The sequence below is a fragment of the Brachionichthys hirsutus genome, chromosome 11 (genome assembly GCF_040956055.1).
Source record: "Brachionichthys hirsutus isolate HB-005 chromosome 11, CSIRO-AGI_Bhir_v1, whole genome shotgun sequence".
NCBI classification, from domain to species: domain Eukaryota; kingdom Metazoa; phylum Chordata; class Actinopteri; order Lophiiformes; family Brachionichthyidae; genus Brachionichthys; species Brachionichthys hirsutus.
This window is the reverse complement of record NC_090907.1, coordinates 9,134,299-9,148,085: the sequence shown is the minus strand read 5'-3', so window position 1 is coordinate 9,148,085 and position 13,787 is coordinate 9,134,299. Positions and strand designations below refer to the sequence as shown.

The 13,787-nt window shown below is 40.5% G+C and overlaps 1 protein-coding gene across 1 annotated transcript in view; it reads right to left on the bottom strand.

Moving 5' to 3' along the window:
* gbe1b (glucan (1,4-alpha-), branching enzyme 1b) overlaps nt 1-13,787 on the bottom strand; it is a 61,258-nt gene that overhangs the window by 13,771 nt on the left and 33,700 nt on the right. The window contains exons 13-14 of the mRNA XM_068745238.1: nt 8,778-8,962; nt 3,837-3,967 (exon numbers count right to left, since the gene is read on the bottom strand). Of these exons, the coding sequence (XP_068601339.1) occupies nt 3,837-3,967; nt 8,778-8,962 (316 nt within the window). The remainder of the gene's footprint in view (nt 1-3,836; nt 3,968-8,777; nt 8,963-13,787) is intronic.

Below are 13,787 nucleotides of genomic sequence, written 5' to 3'. Positions count from 1 at the left end.
AAAAGACAACTTTCTCTAAAAATATGAAGTTAAGAACCTGGACTGAGAGAGGAACAGTTTTATCTCACTCTAAAGTTAAGATGGCAGACTTTTAGTTTTACAAAATCTCTGGAAACCCCTGACAATTATTTAGCTGTAAAAATACAAATGGTGTCAAGTCTGGGTTATTTTCATATATCATAACTAACATTTCTGAGAGTTTCTATGTATACTTGAGCAGAACTGGCTGCCTTTTCAAGCAGCAGTCCTCTCCTGGGCAAACAGCTTGTTTTTGGAATTTAATTTCTGAAAATAACTTTTTTTTAAATAAATTCTGTTATTATTATAGTTTTTCATAAGTAAATAGAGAAGACCAATCTAGACCAACAAGCAGCAGTGTGTGACAAAAGGCAACAACAGGTAGCTTCATGCTTTTTTTTGCCCCTTGCCACAGTGCCAAAGGAAATAACACCTCGTATTCGAGGCATTTTCAGCATGGTCAGCAACTTTCAGCTATTAATTACAGCGGAATCTGCAGCGTGGAGCTCGTCGATGACATCGCCGACCCTCACAGACATGGAAAAAAGTGTAAAACAAATATGACGGCTGAGTGAAATGAAAAAGCACATTTGAGCATGTCTTGTTTACCTCCTCTGCCTCTGAGTGGCACTTTCATCCGTCTTCTCCCCTAATTGGATCCTCTGCAAACATTCCCATCGGAGGATCTACATCTCCGCATACGCTCGATGCATTTACCTTTCGTGCACATGCGGCCCGTTTGCCTCTACGTGTTTACCGCTTCTCTGTGTAATGACAGCCGGAGATTTGCCCTCACATTTATTTGCATTTCCTCTCCAACCCACCCGGTGTCTGAGGCCTCTACTTAAACATCAAAAGAAGCACTAGGAGAAAGGGGGGGGAAAAAAAGTGGTTCCGTCTAAATGAAAATAAACCCACAAAACACAGCGTTCGAGACATTGTAGAGAGGCTATTAGCGATGTGGCCAAATTTCACCCTATCAAGGCAGAGACGAAAGACGAGGCAGAACGTATAATTATGTCACATCAAACAAGCTTACAATAATGGGGGGGGTTCCTGCTCTGGCTTATAAATCATCAAATAAACCTGATTATTGCGCTCGCATGACATTCTCATTCCGTTTTGTACATGATGCTACCCAGAAAGTCGCTAACTTTATAACCTAAGCTTCTATGTAACTGCACATCAAACCGTGCATTCAAACACATTCCAATAACATCCTGATATGGACACAGACATTTTAAAAGTTTTTTATCCGTTATAATCTGTTACATTTTTAACAAGCTGAGGAATCTTTTAATCCATCTAAACAAAACGCATAAAACATGTAGAAATCAGCAGAAATCAGCTGAACTAATACTGTCAAAGAGGCTCATTATCCTCAGCACACCAAATCCTAATTTGAGACGGAGCTGCTCACGGACAGTCAACTAAACCGCTGGCATCCAGAGAAAACGAACAAACTCGGTCTGCATGTTTGACTCACCAACGCTGAAAAAGCAACGCATGCCGTATCCATCCAACTGTTGGCATTCGCCTCAGTGGGCTCTAGAAGAGAGTGATGCCCATTATAACAAATACAAATCTGTCAGTTCCCCCCCCCCCTTCAAATCCCCGATCATTAAGCCTGCTGTAATTACAACTGTGGGACTCATTAAATTCCTCTGCACTGCTCACTTGGAAGACAGACAGCCATTGCTGCTGAAGAGAGCAGCTTTCTGTATCACTGGGCTCTTCTATTATTTCTCCCTAATAGCATAACAACACCACTCATTTTCTCAGCAACTGCTAAAGCTACATCACGGAAGTCTTCATTTCAGAGAAAACGCTGCAGCTACTATTGGGGTCTTTACAAATCACATTTTCACCACGTCTGACATGGTGTTTAGATTCCTGATTCTCTTCTCAGCCCACATAAACTCATCTTCTCTTCCTTGACGCGATGAGAAATGTAGTCAAATTCATTTAGTCCAGCTTTCAAACTCAAAAGGTATGTGAAGTTAAAGATAGCTGGTGGGGTTTCATATTCTGTCCTAAATTAAGCAAATTAGAAAATGCGACTAAACAAATGATGTGTTTTAATTGTTCTAAATGGACTGGTTGTGGAGCGTTCTAGCAGGCATATCAATCCTTGCTGTGCTCCACTTACAGGAGGCTGTCAGAGCTTGAGGCGGGCCTTTGCTTTTCCATGCACCAACTTCTCCCGTCTTCCAGATCCTCCTGCTGCAATCAGCTCATTCCAGTCACCTGTGCTCCCAGGCTCACCTGCAGCTCATCTCTCATCAGCCCGGACTCTACATATATTCCGCTCAGACAACACGCCCTTGCCAGATTGTTAGCGATGATTCAGACCTTCCAGCGTTCCTTTGGATCTGTCTGTCTGCTCGTTCGTTCGGGTTTCCCGGTTTATGAGCTCTGCCTAATTTCTGGAGCTGTCTCATTGCCTGCCCCTATCTGGATTTGTCTGCTGGTTTGGACTGACTACCCAGTAGCGAACAATAAAGCTCGGTTTCTGGATTTCCTACTACTGTCGTGCGTTGGGGTCCTTACCTGCCTTGGTCCGTGACCGGAGGCGGTGCTATCGTGCATGGCGTTACACTGTTCACGTCGATGGGACGCTTAATGAAACAAAGCTGCTGTTACTGTTATCGAATCCTTCTGTATTAGGCCTGATGTGAAGTCTAAGAATCTCTGCTGTGCAAACCAGTTCACTTTGTGCTTTCAAGCACATTTTGTTGCGCGGTGGAAAACAATTTCAATAAAGCTATAAAGCGACATCTTTAGGTTGGTCTTTCTGCCCACTGTGAAAACTGTTCATCTGGTATACACCAACGTGAGTTGCTGAGGGAAGGAATATCTCAACTTCGGTGCAGTTTGGTGGCGACACGCGACACGTCTGGGGTGTACCTTTCCTCTCACCCGTAGTCAGCTGGGCTTAGCTGCAGCAGCAACCACAAACCACAAGGTGGATAAAGCATCTGGAGATGAGACGATTGATGTCGTCTCCGCTACAAGAAAAATGGCTGGACTTGGGCCATTGTGGCGTGACACTGTGTGTGTGTGTGTTGGTGGAGATGGTGGAAAGCCCCGCCCCAGATAAAATACCAAGAGTGACAGCAGAGAACGGTCATTAAATAGTGTTACTGATGCCAATTACGCTCAGTTTAAGCTACTGAGTCTCACAGCCATTTAAAATGTAGCTAATCATCATACAGTGGAGACGAGTGAAGGAATATATATATATATATATATATATACACACACACACACACAAACTGTGTCCCCCAACTGCATGTCAGTGCGGGCAAATAGAACGGAGTGGCATGAACTGACCTTTTCAAACGCAGCATATCCAGCAGAAAGAGAGAGAGAACAGAGAGATCTCGTTCTAATAGAGCGGTCAGTCGCTTGGAGGTTCTTTCATGCAGTCTTGGAGAAGTGCAAATCCAGATACCAGGAATGTCTGCACTAAATAGCTTTTCTTTACTTGTTATACTGCACAGGTATAAATCTTACGAAAGTGCTCAACTATTGTCTGTGTGTTTTCAAATGTCCTTGAGTGACACATTTCATTGCTATCTTTATTTGTGTCTCTCTTCAGACTCTTAAGAGACATTTGCTGTCTTGGTTGAAACATCGGCAGTTAGTGATTTTGTCAGGCTAAAAAAAAAAAAAAAGGCATAAAAGCAGCAGCTAACAAAGACACCATTACTCCGAGAGGCGCTGCGGGTGTGCACTATGGCATGACGGAGGAAAGCCTGAATCCAAAGAGTAAGGAAACAAGCAACGCCATGACAGATGGGTGCTTAAAAGGATACTTTCCTGGAACTTCTACAGCCACCCTGTAGTCCTGGAAGCTCTGACTGGGGTGGAAGTTGAAAATGAAGAGCACATTTGCTCTGTCAAACACAATGACCTTGTCCTCTTCATGCTTGGCGCTGACAAAGGCCTGGATGAGGAGGGGAAAAGGGAGAGTAAAAAAAAATCCAATAAAATATGTCTTAATGAATAGCCATTCCCTTCCTCGTTTCGGATTTTGAGAGCTACAATGGGGCGCAGCATATCAGTGGATTACACATTTGCAAATCGTCTAAGAAACAATCCCACATCAAACTTCAGGTGGCACTCAGCAGAAAAACAGCAGCCCAGGGTTGTGCGGTGCACACACAGTCAGCGTTAGACAGCTGCGCATGATAAAGCCGCCACTCTCCTGTGGAGCGCGCTACTGTTAACGTGTCATTAGCAGAGATTATCAATGTCACCCAAACCCCTATTTTTAGTGCCTTGTTCCCCAAGCCAATTTCATGGCAGCATATTCTCGGCTGAATAAGAAGATAAGAACCCCCGCGACTAGACTGACAGAGAGAATGGCGGTTGAGGAATGAGCTGACAGCCCGCAGGTTTTTTTTAACAAGTCCATTTCTACATGAAAAAGTCTGCACATTTTCAGTAATGGCGAGCTCCTTGGTCTGGCTGTAACTGCTTCAATGCTGGGCAAAAGTGTGTGCCGGTAAATGTATAGCGTGCATTCTTGTTGCTGCATAAACACAGGTGAGTAACACAACAAATAAATGTAAATGCAAGCAACAATCTTGGAGACGAATACGTTGTTTCCAATGTGATTTTTAAGTGTGCACAAAAAAAACGACAAATGATTATACGATGAAATAAATACAAAGAAATTTATTTATGCTTTAAACATATGGTTACCTGAAATTGTCCCCTTTGTATAGGGAAACCCATTTGCGTTTGCGTGTCTGTTTATTAGACAGCATCATTCTGACCTGAAGCAGGTACATTTTGTGCAGAAGCTCCATTTGTGACAACAACGTTCTGAATCGAAACATTTTGCTGAAACCACTGTTCAAATGCAATAAGAAGTGCAAAAGAAAAGATTTGTAAAAAATTTGTCTGAACTCTAAACAAAGTCTGTGACCACCCAGGCAAAAAGAGCTTCTGTTTGAATACATTGATCACACATTTTAAGATGTTACACATCAATAAACAGGGGATCACAAATAGTTTTTTTTCTTTTGTCTTAAAGCTTGCTGTAGAAATGTCATAACTAAACTTTTTAAGGTAATATCAAACAACCTCCAAAAAAAAAACCCCGAGATTATCTCAATGTGAACCAAAGTTGAAACACTGGGATCCACAAGGAGCATTTTATTGTAAAGAATAAATTCTTTGAATCAAAGTTAAATAAGGCTGCATCAGGAGAAACCAGATTACAGGGGATGTCGTAGTTTGCTTGTTCACTGGTTCATTTAAATTTCATTAAAAGGATGAAACCGCAAGTGATATTACCTCTGCACTAACAGCAGCTTCATTTCATGTCCAGCGTCTCATTTTTTGGAAGCACACAGCTGCACATCTTCAAAGAAACGGCTTCCATTTCTACATAATTCACTTACACCTGGAACGACAGCGAGAGCCGTCGACAGATCCTCCTCTGCTTCTTGTTTTAACTACAAAATGCCTTTGGATCCCCCCAAATCACAGAGAAATATTGAACCAAGCTAAAGAAATATTCCCACTAAGCTCCTCTGCAATGGAATTGATAAAATATCCAGAGGATTGAGACTAAAATGACTATTACAGTAGAATCTCTGAGCAGTTATTGGTATTATGTGTGATTTATGTTCTGCAAAGTCTTTTTATGATATATATATACATTTCCGAATCAATTTTTTTCTCTATCAACTGCTTCTGAGCATCATCTCAGACTGGATTGCAAGGTCAACTCCAGAAAGCGCTATGGATTTATCATCTGTGACTTCGGTCTGCTCATCAAACCACTTATTTAATATCTTAATAGATTTAACATGTCCGATGGGATTGATGAGACTGCTCTGACTCCACCTTTTCCCCTCTTGTCACTTCCAATTCGGGAATTTCAGATTTATTTCTCTCCATCTGGGCTTTAATAACTCCTGGCATGAACAACTTAAAGGGCCATACCTTTCTGGCGCGCAGTAATGCATGTTCTCCAATTGCTGTGCATTGATTGATGAAACTGCTACGTATTCAATATACATGAATTAACGTGCCAATAAAAACACTAAACATCAACAATTTCATTGGATGTAGACCCTATTTTACAAGACACTATTTTAAAAAAGTAATCAAAAGCAAGATTGTGTCTGTGTGATAAAACAATCTATGGCGTCTCGCTATTCAAAATATGGAAACAATCACTTTGTCCATATGCTAACAATCTGTCTTAAATATATTAAAAATGACACCCCCTAAAAACTAAAACTGGAAGCTCATCTGTAATTACGCAGTACTACGAGAAACTGGCCCAGCTGTCTCGCATCAGTACGCAGTGTGTCATTTTCTGTCTTATTCTAATTGGTCGGTTTGGAGATCACTATAGCAACGGTTTCATTCCGAGAATGTGGCACACGAGTTCTAGACCTGTCTTTAGTTGGACACATGCTGTCTTCAGTCGTCAAGTCCTTAACTCTGGTGTCGGCGGAAGCGTCTCTCACTTTTCAAAATGTATGAACATTTATTTCACCTTGTTTCCTCTCACAGATCTAAACTTTATAGGCGCCCCCAGACCACAGAGCGAAACTGGGGACCTTTAGGTGGTCTTTGGAGAAGAATGCACAGCTTGATAAGGCTTTCATTGTAGTGTGATAACATTCATTTCCGATTGGCTGGCAAGAGTAAAAACTACTTTTTGAGGGGAATAATTTGTCTCAAAATATGTATACTTGTTCGGGGGTGATAATAACAATAATCAGATTGCAGAATTATTCAGCATCTTCATTCTGCAAAATGAAAAGCAGCCGCCACTGTGAAACACCTAATTGAAATCCACAAATAACCTTTTGTAATATTCTGCTAAGAATAAGAAAACAAACATTGACAGACCGACATCAGATAAACATTCTTACTTCTTGGTTGGCCCAATCGAAAAAAACATTTCCTGATTACAGCAAATACAAATATGAGCACCTATTGCAAACACTTCCTTCCTGGCCTCCAATCAGATTAAACTAATTCAGTAAATTCCTACTGTCAGAGGTGTCTGCGATCAGGCCCCGTATTTTTGCGAGAAACATAATATGAATAATGTAAGTGAGCTGAAATGATAACCTCCAGACTGCCAGCGTATAATCTAACAGCATCATCTCACACTCGATTTGAGGTAATGAATCAAAGAAGGAACACATGGGAGAATGTCAGAGTATACATTGCACAAATGCCATCGATTAGAAAAACATCATTCAACGTGTTGCAGGCCAGGATCGCTGCCAAATTTGTGGTCTTCCCTGCCAGTGGGCATCCTTCGGGATAGCGTTCCATCCCACTCGGCTAACAGGGAGCTGAGAAATCAGCCGGCCTCTGCCTTTCATGCGTCTTACCGCCATAGCTCTGTCACACCCAGATGTCGACGGTGGAAGAGGTCAGAACACAAGTCAGATTGACCAGTGTGCAGAAATCCTCCTTGTGGACCTGACATTTCTCTAATTGTGATGCGTAAATGTATCAGAGATGTAACACAAGCTGAAGCAGCTCCAATCTGTGGATAGTTTCTGGGTGATGCGAGAGTGTATATTTTAGAATAAATTATACTGAGTCATTTCTAATCCCTGTCAATTTAAAATACACTCGCCATTTGCATTATTCCATTACTTTCCCAACTGTCTCTCAAGAGAAAAACAGCATTAATTTCCCCCCATTAGCTTTAGATGCAGGCAAAGTGAATGGCTGCAGGATGAGGGTAAAATCTATTACTGTTCACCTTGGCATCAGCAAGAGACAAAGGGCATTTCAAAAATGAACTCTCATTTTGGTGCATTTATCTCGACCTGCCTGATATCTACAGTTCTCCTCAATAGAGCCAAAACGCAATTAAGCACCACCCAGCCCAAAGGGGGAAACAATTCTTCGCACTCCATTGCCTTTCATTATGAAAAGGCGCTTCCTTGCCAGTTCTGTCTGACAGCAAACAACAGACTAACACTTAAAAGCTATTGTGTGATGGGAAGCATGACAAACAGGATAAAGCCCCAAGAACAATATTTTCTTTTACAAGACTATGAATTGAAAAACCAAGATTGATTTTAGGCTGATGGTGACTTTGCTGGCTTGACCCCAGGGGTCCTTGATGGGGTTTGTTTGGGTCCCAGAACAAAATACAGAATATTTTATTCTCACTATTCTTCCATCAGCATGTACCACAATAGCAATTTATGTCATTGGCTTTATTCTATTTCTATAATAAGACATTAAATTTATCATCAACCTGTGGACCTCAGGAATATCTTCAGCAAATGAAGATCTGTCGTCTTGTAATTAAACATTTTTGGAACTAGTTTTTTTTTTTTTAATTGTCTAATTTGGAAACCATGCATCAACAATTGTCATATTTTTACTACCGGTATTTTTTTTAATATACATACATTTTTTTATATTGAAGCTACTTCTGAAGAAGCTGACCCAGAGATTGAATATGAATCTGTTGTTATCGGGTACCTGTAAGGCTGTCGATGGAGAAACAAGGAGACTGTAAAGGTGTGTGACTGTGCCGAACACAATTCTGTATGAAGGGGTAAAAAAAATCCAAAGACTAGAAACTTCAATGAGTTAAAAAACAAACAAACAGGTAGGACTATGAACATGATCAAATAGTGAATATTTGACTGAGAAAATTAATGTCTAACAGTTGTGCCACCGTATTTTCATTTTGCCATTAAGAGTGTCTGTGCTAAGCCTACTGTACAGAGGGTGGGCGATGTCCTTACAGGTGGTGCAGCCAGCCAGCCATACTTGTCCTCAGTTCGGTTCATGTCCCGGTCAAAGGCGTAGAGCTGCCCGTATCGGAGATGATCCATATCCACCAGGTTAAACTGCCGCCGGGCATAGTGGTAACTCTGATTGTTCCCTTCTCTAGGGAAATCCAGCCACTCAGGATGGCCAAACTCATTCCCTGCAGCACAGAGAGAGTTATTAAAGAATGCACACAATGAAGCGAAGGGCACATGATAACTTTGAATTAGCATAGCATAATGGAGTGTTATATGAGGTTATTTTTGGCTTCTGTGCCATTTTTAATAAGACAAAGAGACAGAGATCAAAAGGGCCACAGTCAGACGGTCTGCAACCTTTTTATAACCCCAGTAGAGGTCAGTTCTTTCCATGATTAAAGATTAAATAAACAAATAAAAACTAGCCACAAAGCTCTTCTGCAAAAACTTTCACCAGCACACCGACGTTACTGTCATCTGGGAGTGTGGAATAAAAAAAAATCATCAAAACCAAACAAAACATAAAGGCAAATGTTCATCTGAGTTGCACATTAATATACAATTTCTCCATAACACGAAGCAAACTTCCAGTCGGTGCAAATGAGCTAATGCAAATAACCATTACTCAAATCAGCAGACAATTACTGGAGTTGATTCTGTTTTACCATACAATTGATTTATGAACAAAAATAAAAAAATGTTAATGCGCATTTCCTTGTCGACGAGACAATAGCGAGATCGTCAGTAATTTCTTCAATCTTACACTAAGCACCTGCATTGAAACAACATTTTCTACCTCAGTAGAAGTTAGTAGATGTATTTGATTGTTGTTTACACATTTTACCTACCCCGCCCACCCTAGAAGATTTTTCAATTTTTTTTTTCTTTTCTTTTTTAATTGAGAGGGAAAACCGTCAGAGTGACTTTATTAGATGGAGAGCTACAGGGTCCAGAGACGTAAAGCTGAATGCCACTTGCAGAGGAGTAGAAAGAGCCGTCCTGTTGCTGCTATGCTGTCATTGCCAGGAGATGAGATAATTAATCCGTCATCAGATGTCAAGATAACATCATAAAACAACAGCCAGGATAATCGGGTTTCTGGCTGAGGAGGAAACACAGAGACAAGTGACAGAGGAAGTAGAATGACAACAGAATGCAGGCTCCTTAAAAAAAAGACAGACTGATAGGATGAAGTGAAGCGGACAGGGACTGACAGCACATTCTAATGAAATACATTATATGGGTGTTAAAGAAGTAGCGAACAATGAGGCACGGGCTGCCAACGCAACAAGCTCATTGCAGCACTTGTTTTGGAAATAGGGCAGCAAAAGACATGCAGGGAGAAAGAAAAGGAAGAGGGGAAGAAGGAAGAAGAACGCATTTTCGAGAGACAACAAGCCTCCCACACAGCTGAACTCAAAACGTAAAGGAGAAAATTACACCACTGGCAGTCAAAGGCAATTTCCCCCTGAACTCCAACAGGAATGTGTTTACCATGTATTCATAGCTGAAATTCCTGTATTAATATTTCAGTTAAAAACTTCTGTAAAAAGTAACAAACATGCATTCTATTGCAGGGGATTGTCTTTAACAACTCCTCATGAAGTACCGAGGAAGTAATGCCTGAATGACATCATGCAAAATGTTCATGATATACAAAATGTGTTTTTCAGTCATGTTTTTCAATAATGTCTATCAGTTAAAATGATTTGCTTACATTAATAAATTAAAGTATTTATTTTTAAAGTATTTATTCATCATTAAAACATGAAAACACATTCAATAAAGCAGTACCAAAAATCCAAAATTCTGATTACATTTTTATACCCAAGACTGAAAGTATTTATTTTTTCTGAAATTTTGAAATAAAATATGTATTGTGCATTTGGATGAACTCAATAGTGTGTGTGTGTGTGCACTTAACACTTGTGTGCTTCAACCACCTCCAGAAGTAGTTGAGGGTTGTCGGTTTGTGGTACCCTTATTTTCATGGTCGGGAGATGAACCTCTTGGGAGCCTCTTTCATAAATAAATGATACTGTACTTTGCATGACTTTTGACCCCTTTGCAGTTTTGTTGAATCAGCTGATCGGTGATGGTTCTACTCTGTTTCTACAGACAGAAATTTGCTGTGTGTGCTGAACCAGTTTGAGTTCATCTATCCAACCTCATTAGAGCCTGGGTAAAATCTCTGACTGCACTGTTCCACATCTCTTTTGCTCTTGTCCAGCTTTGCTCATCAGTGTTAAATCAGTGCCGAGCATGTGGTCAAGGCTTGGAATCGACAATTATCTTTGATGCATTGACCACATAGCACCGTCATTAGATGTCGAGGAGACAAGGGGCCAAGGCCCTGTAATTGCATCCCACATTCACTATGGCCGGAGCTCTATTATAATCACAGGTAGTCTGTCTGTACTGTCATATGGCAGAAGTTACACTAGACCACACTTCCTAAAATCCCTGTACATTAATCCTCCCTTAGCAGAGGAGGATCTGTTCTAAGACGATGCATTCTTGTCATTCTCATCCTGTTGGGGTTGTGAGACTTTGGAAGCATTTAGAAGTCTATGACCACTTCGCCCTTGCGGTCCTCCTCACTTTTGTGAGAGGGCAAGTGCGTGAAGGCGTTATGACAGGAGAATCATTCAGGTTGAGGCTCTCATCTGTTGACAAATGAGCAATTTCGACATCGATGGTACATCAGCTGTTGGCAGTGTCACGGCCCCGTGCTGCCCTTGTTGGGCCCGGTGTGACAGCTTTTTCCTTTGGTGCAGGTTTCATGCATGCCAGGTCCACCACACCAGCACCTCAATATGAGCAATAACTCCTCCCCCCCGGTCCCTGAGTCAGTGGAGGTTGCTGGGTTAGTGTCTGTGGCACTAACCCTGCTCTGCCTTTTCTTCCTCAGAATTCCTGGGACTTAGATGATCCAGACTCTCCTCTCTCTTACAATTTCGTATTATGTATATCATTTATTATATCATTGTGTGTGTATATGGGTGTTTTTAGATGGCTGGAATGGATTACATTGTTTTCAGTTATTTTATTTGACATACAAGTGATTTAGGTTACGAGCTCAGTCCTGGGACTAATTATAATCATATGTCAAGGTATTACTGTAGTTCTTGATACAAGCTACCATGTATTTGATGAGGAGTTGCAAAAATGCTACCCCATTTAAGTAAACATCCATTGGGAAAACTCTCATCAATTTAATGGGCTGAGCACATATTTGCTTCATATAAAGAAATCAGTACATATGTGGTTATCTTACAAATCATGATTTAAGCACTCCACTCACTAAACATAATGGGATTGGAGTGGGATTACAAAAGACACAGGATCTGCTCTCATCTCAGTGAAAAAGGCAAACAGGACACTGGGTTGTGCTGTATGAAAGCTGTCAAGGACATGCTACAATGTGAAAACCTTTTCCTCAACAAATTAAATGACATTATTTTGCAATGACATTCAATTGATGGGTTCAGGTAGAATTCAGAGGATATCAAGACATATCAAAAGGGAGCAAGTGCCATCAAGGAATACTTTCAAACACTTTGCTCGAGGCTCCTTCTTTTAAGTAGCACCCAAGGAATAAGGCTTTGATTACCTTAGGGAGCTCATTGTCAAGGAGCATAAAATAAATAAATAATAATAAAGCATTTTTTTTACTGTCAGACACCAACATGTAATGTTCAATGCACAATTTACTATGTTGCTGAATCCACACTTATGTCTAGCTTGGCAACTGTGTTTGATTGTAAAATTTCCTCTTTTGAAACACCTTGAGGGAAATAGGCTTTCAGTGTTGCACTGTGTTGCATACTGTACATGTAAGTGGTCGGGGTGAGAGCAACTACGATAGCATTGTACATTTTCTGGTAAAGGAAAAGTGAGAAATGGGTCAGTGAGGCGGCGTCTCATGAAAATGACACCAAAGAAGTACTTTGCATGCGGCTGACAACAAATCCATGAAGATGTAAGTTACAAATGTGTGACAGTCTGTAGATGACCGCTATGTTTAAAAATGGGAGACACAGACAGACAATCGGCAGTATGATCTCGGTATCCTGTGTCCCAGTAAAGAAACACAAGGAACTGATTATTAGAAGAGGAATTTTTGCACAATTATCATGAAAGGTTATGTGGCCTGAAATTGTTGCAGGTTTGCACAATATTCTGTTCCTCATCATTATTACCTTTTGAGTCACCATTTAATGCATAAATATATGCACAATTCTAAAGCAAAGACAGGCCAGTTTTGCGGCAAGCCCATCTTTTCAGCAGTGAATTCAGCTTACTTATTTTTGCAACAAAGTTAAAGCTGCAGATATTAATTCCTTCCTGATGCGTAGAGGACATTCAGCATTAACACCAGACCCTGAACGATCCTGTCAGCATCTTGGTAGATCAAAATAATCAATACATTTAAGCTGCTATGCGTGTGTGTAAATTCACACATATGTTTCATTTCATTCACATTCTCCTAGTTGATCGACAGAAATGCTATTGGAATCCAAACTATGCTGTGGTAAACAATAATGAAAAGGACCCATGTAAGGTGATCCTTGTTTTCTTAATTTAATTACTTGTTTTTGTCAGTTGCTGAAAACCAATTATTGAAAAGTGCATATTTTAGAAAAACGGCAAGTAGGAAACAACAATGAAATGAAATTGCTGTACTAGCTTCATTGAAGAAAGGCCTTTGAACGGGTTTGTTTCAGAACTGTGTCCAAATTCAAATCTACTTAATTTTACAAAGCATTTTTTAAGTGTATTCACATTGGAGGATGAATCAGTAAAAATGTTTAATGAAACAATAAAACTAGAAAAGCACAGAGAAGGCAGACTTCCGCCACGCAGCTCATTCCCCTCATAATTAGATTTACACCGTCCACATGGTGATCTGGATCATCATCAAAAGGTTAAAAATTGCTCTTGGTGTATGCCATTTTATAGGCATAGATGGCAATATAATTAGCTTTAGCATATATCTAGAAATGC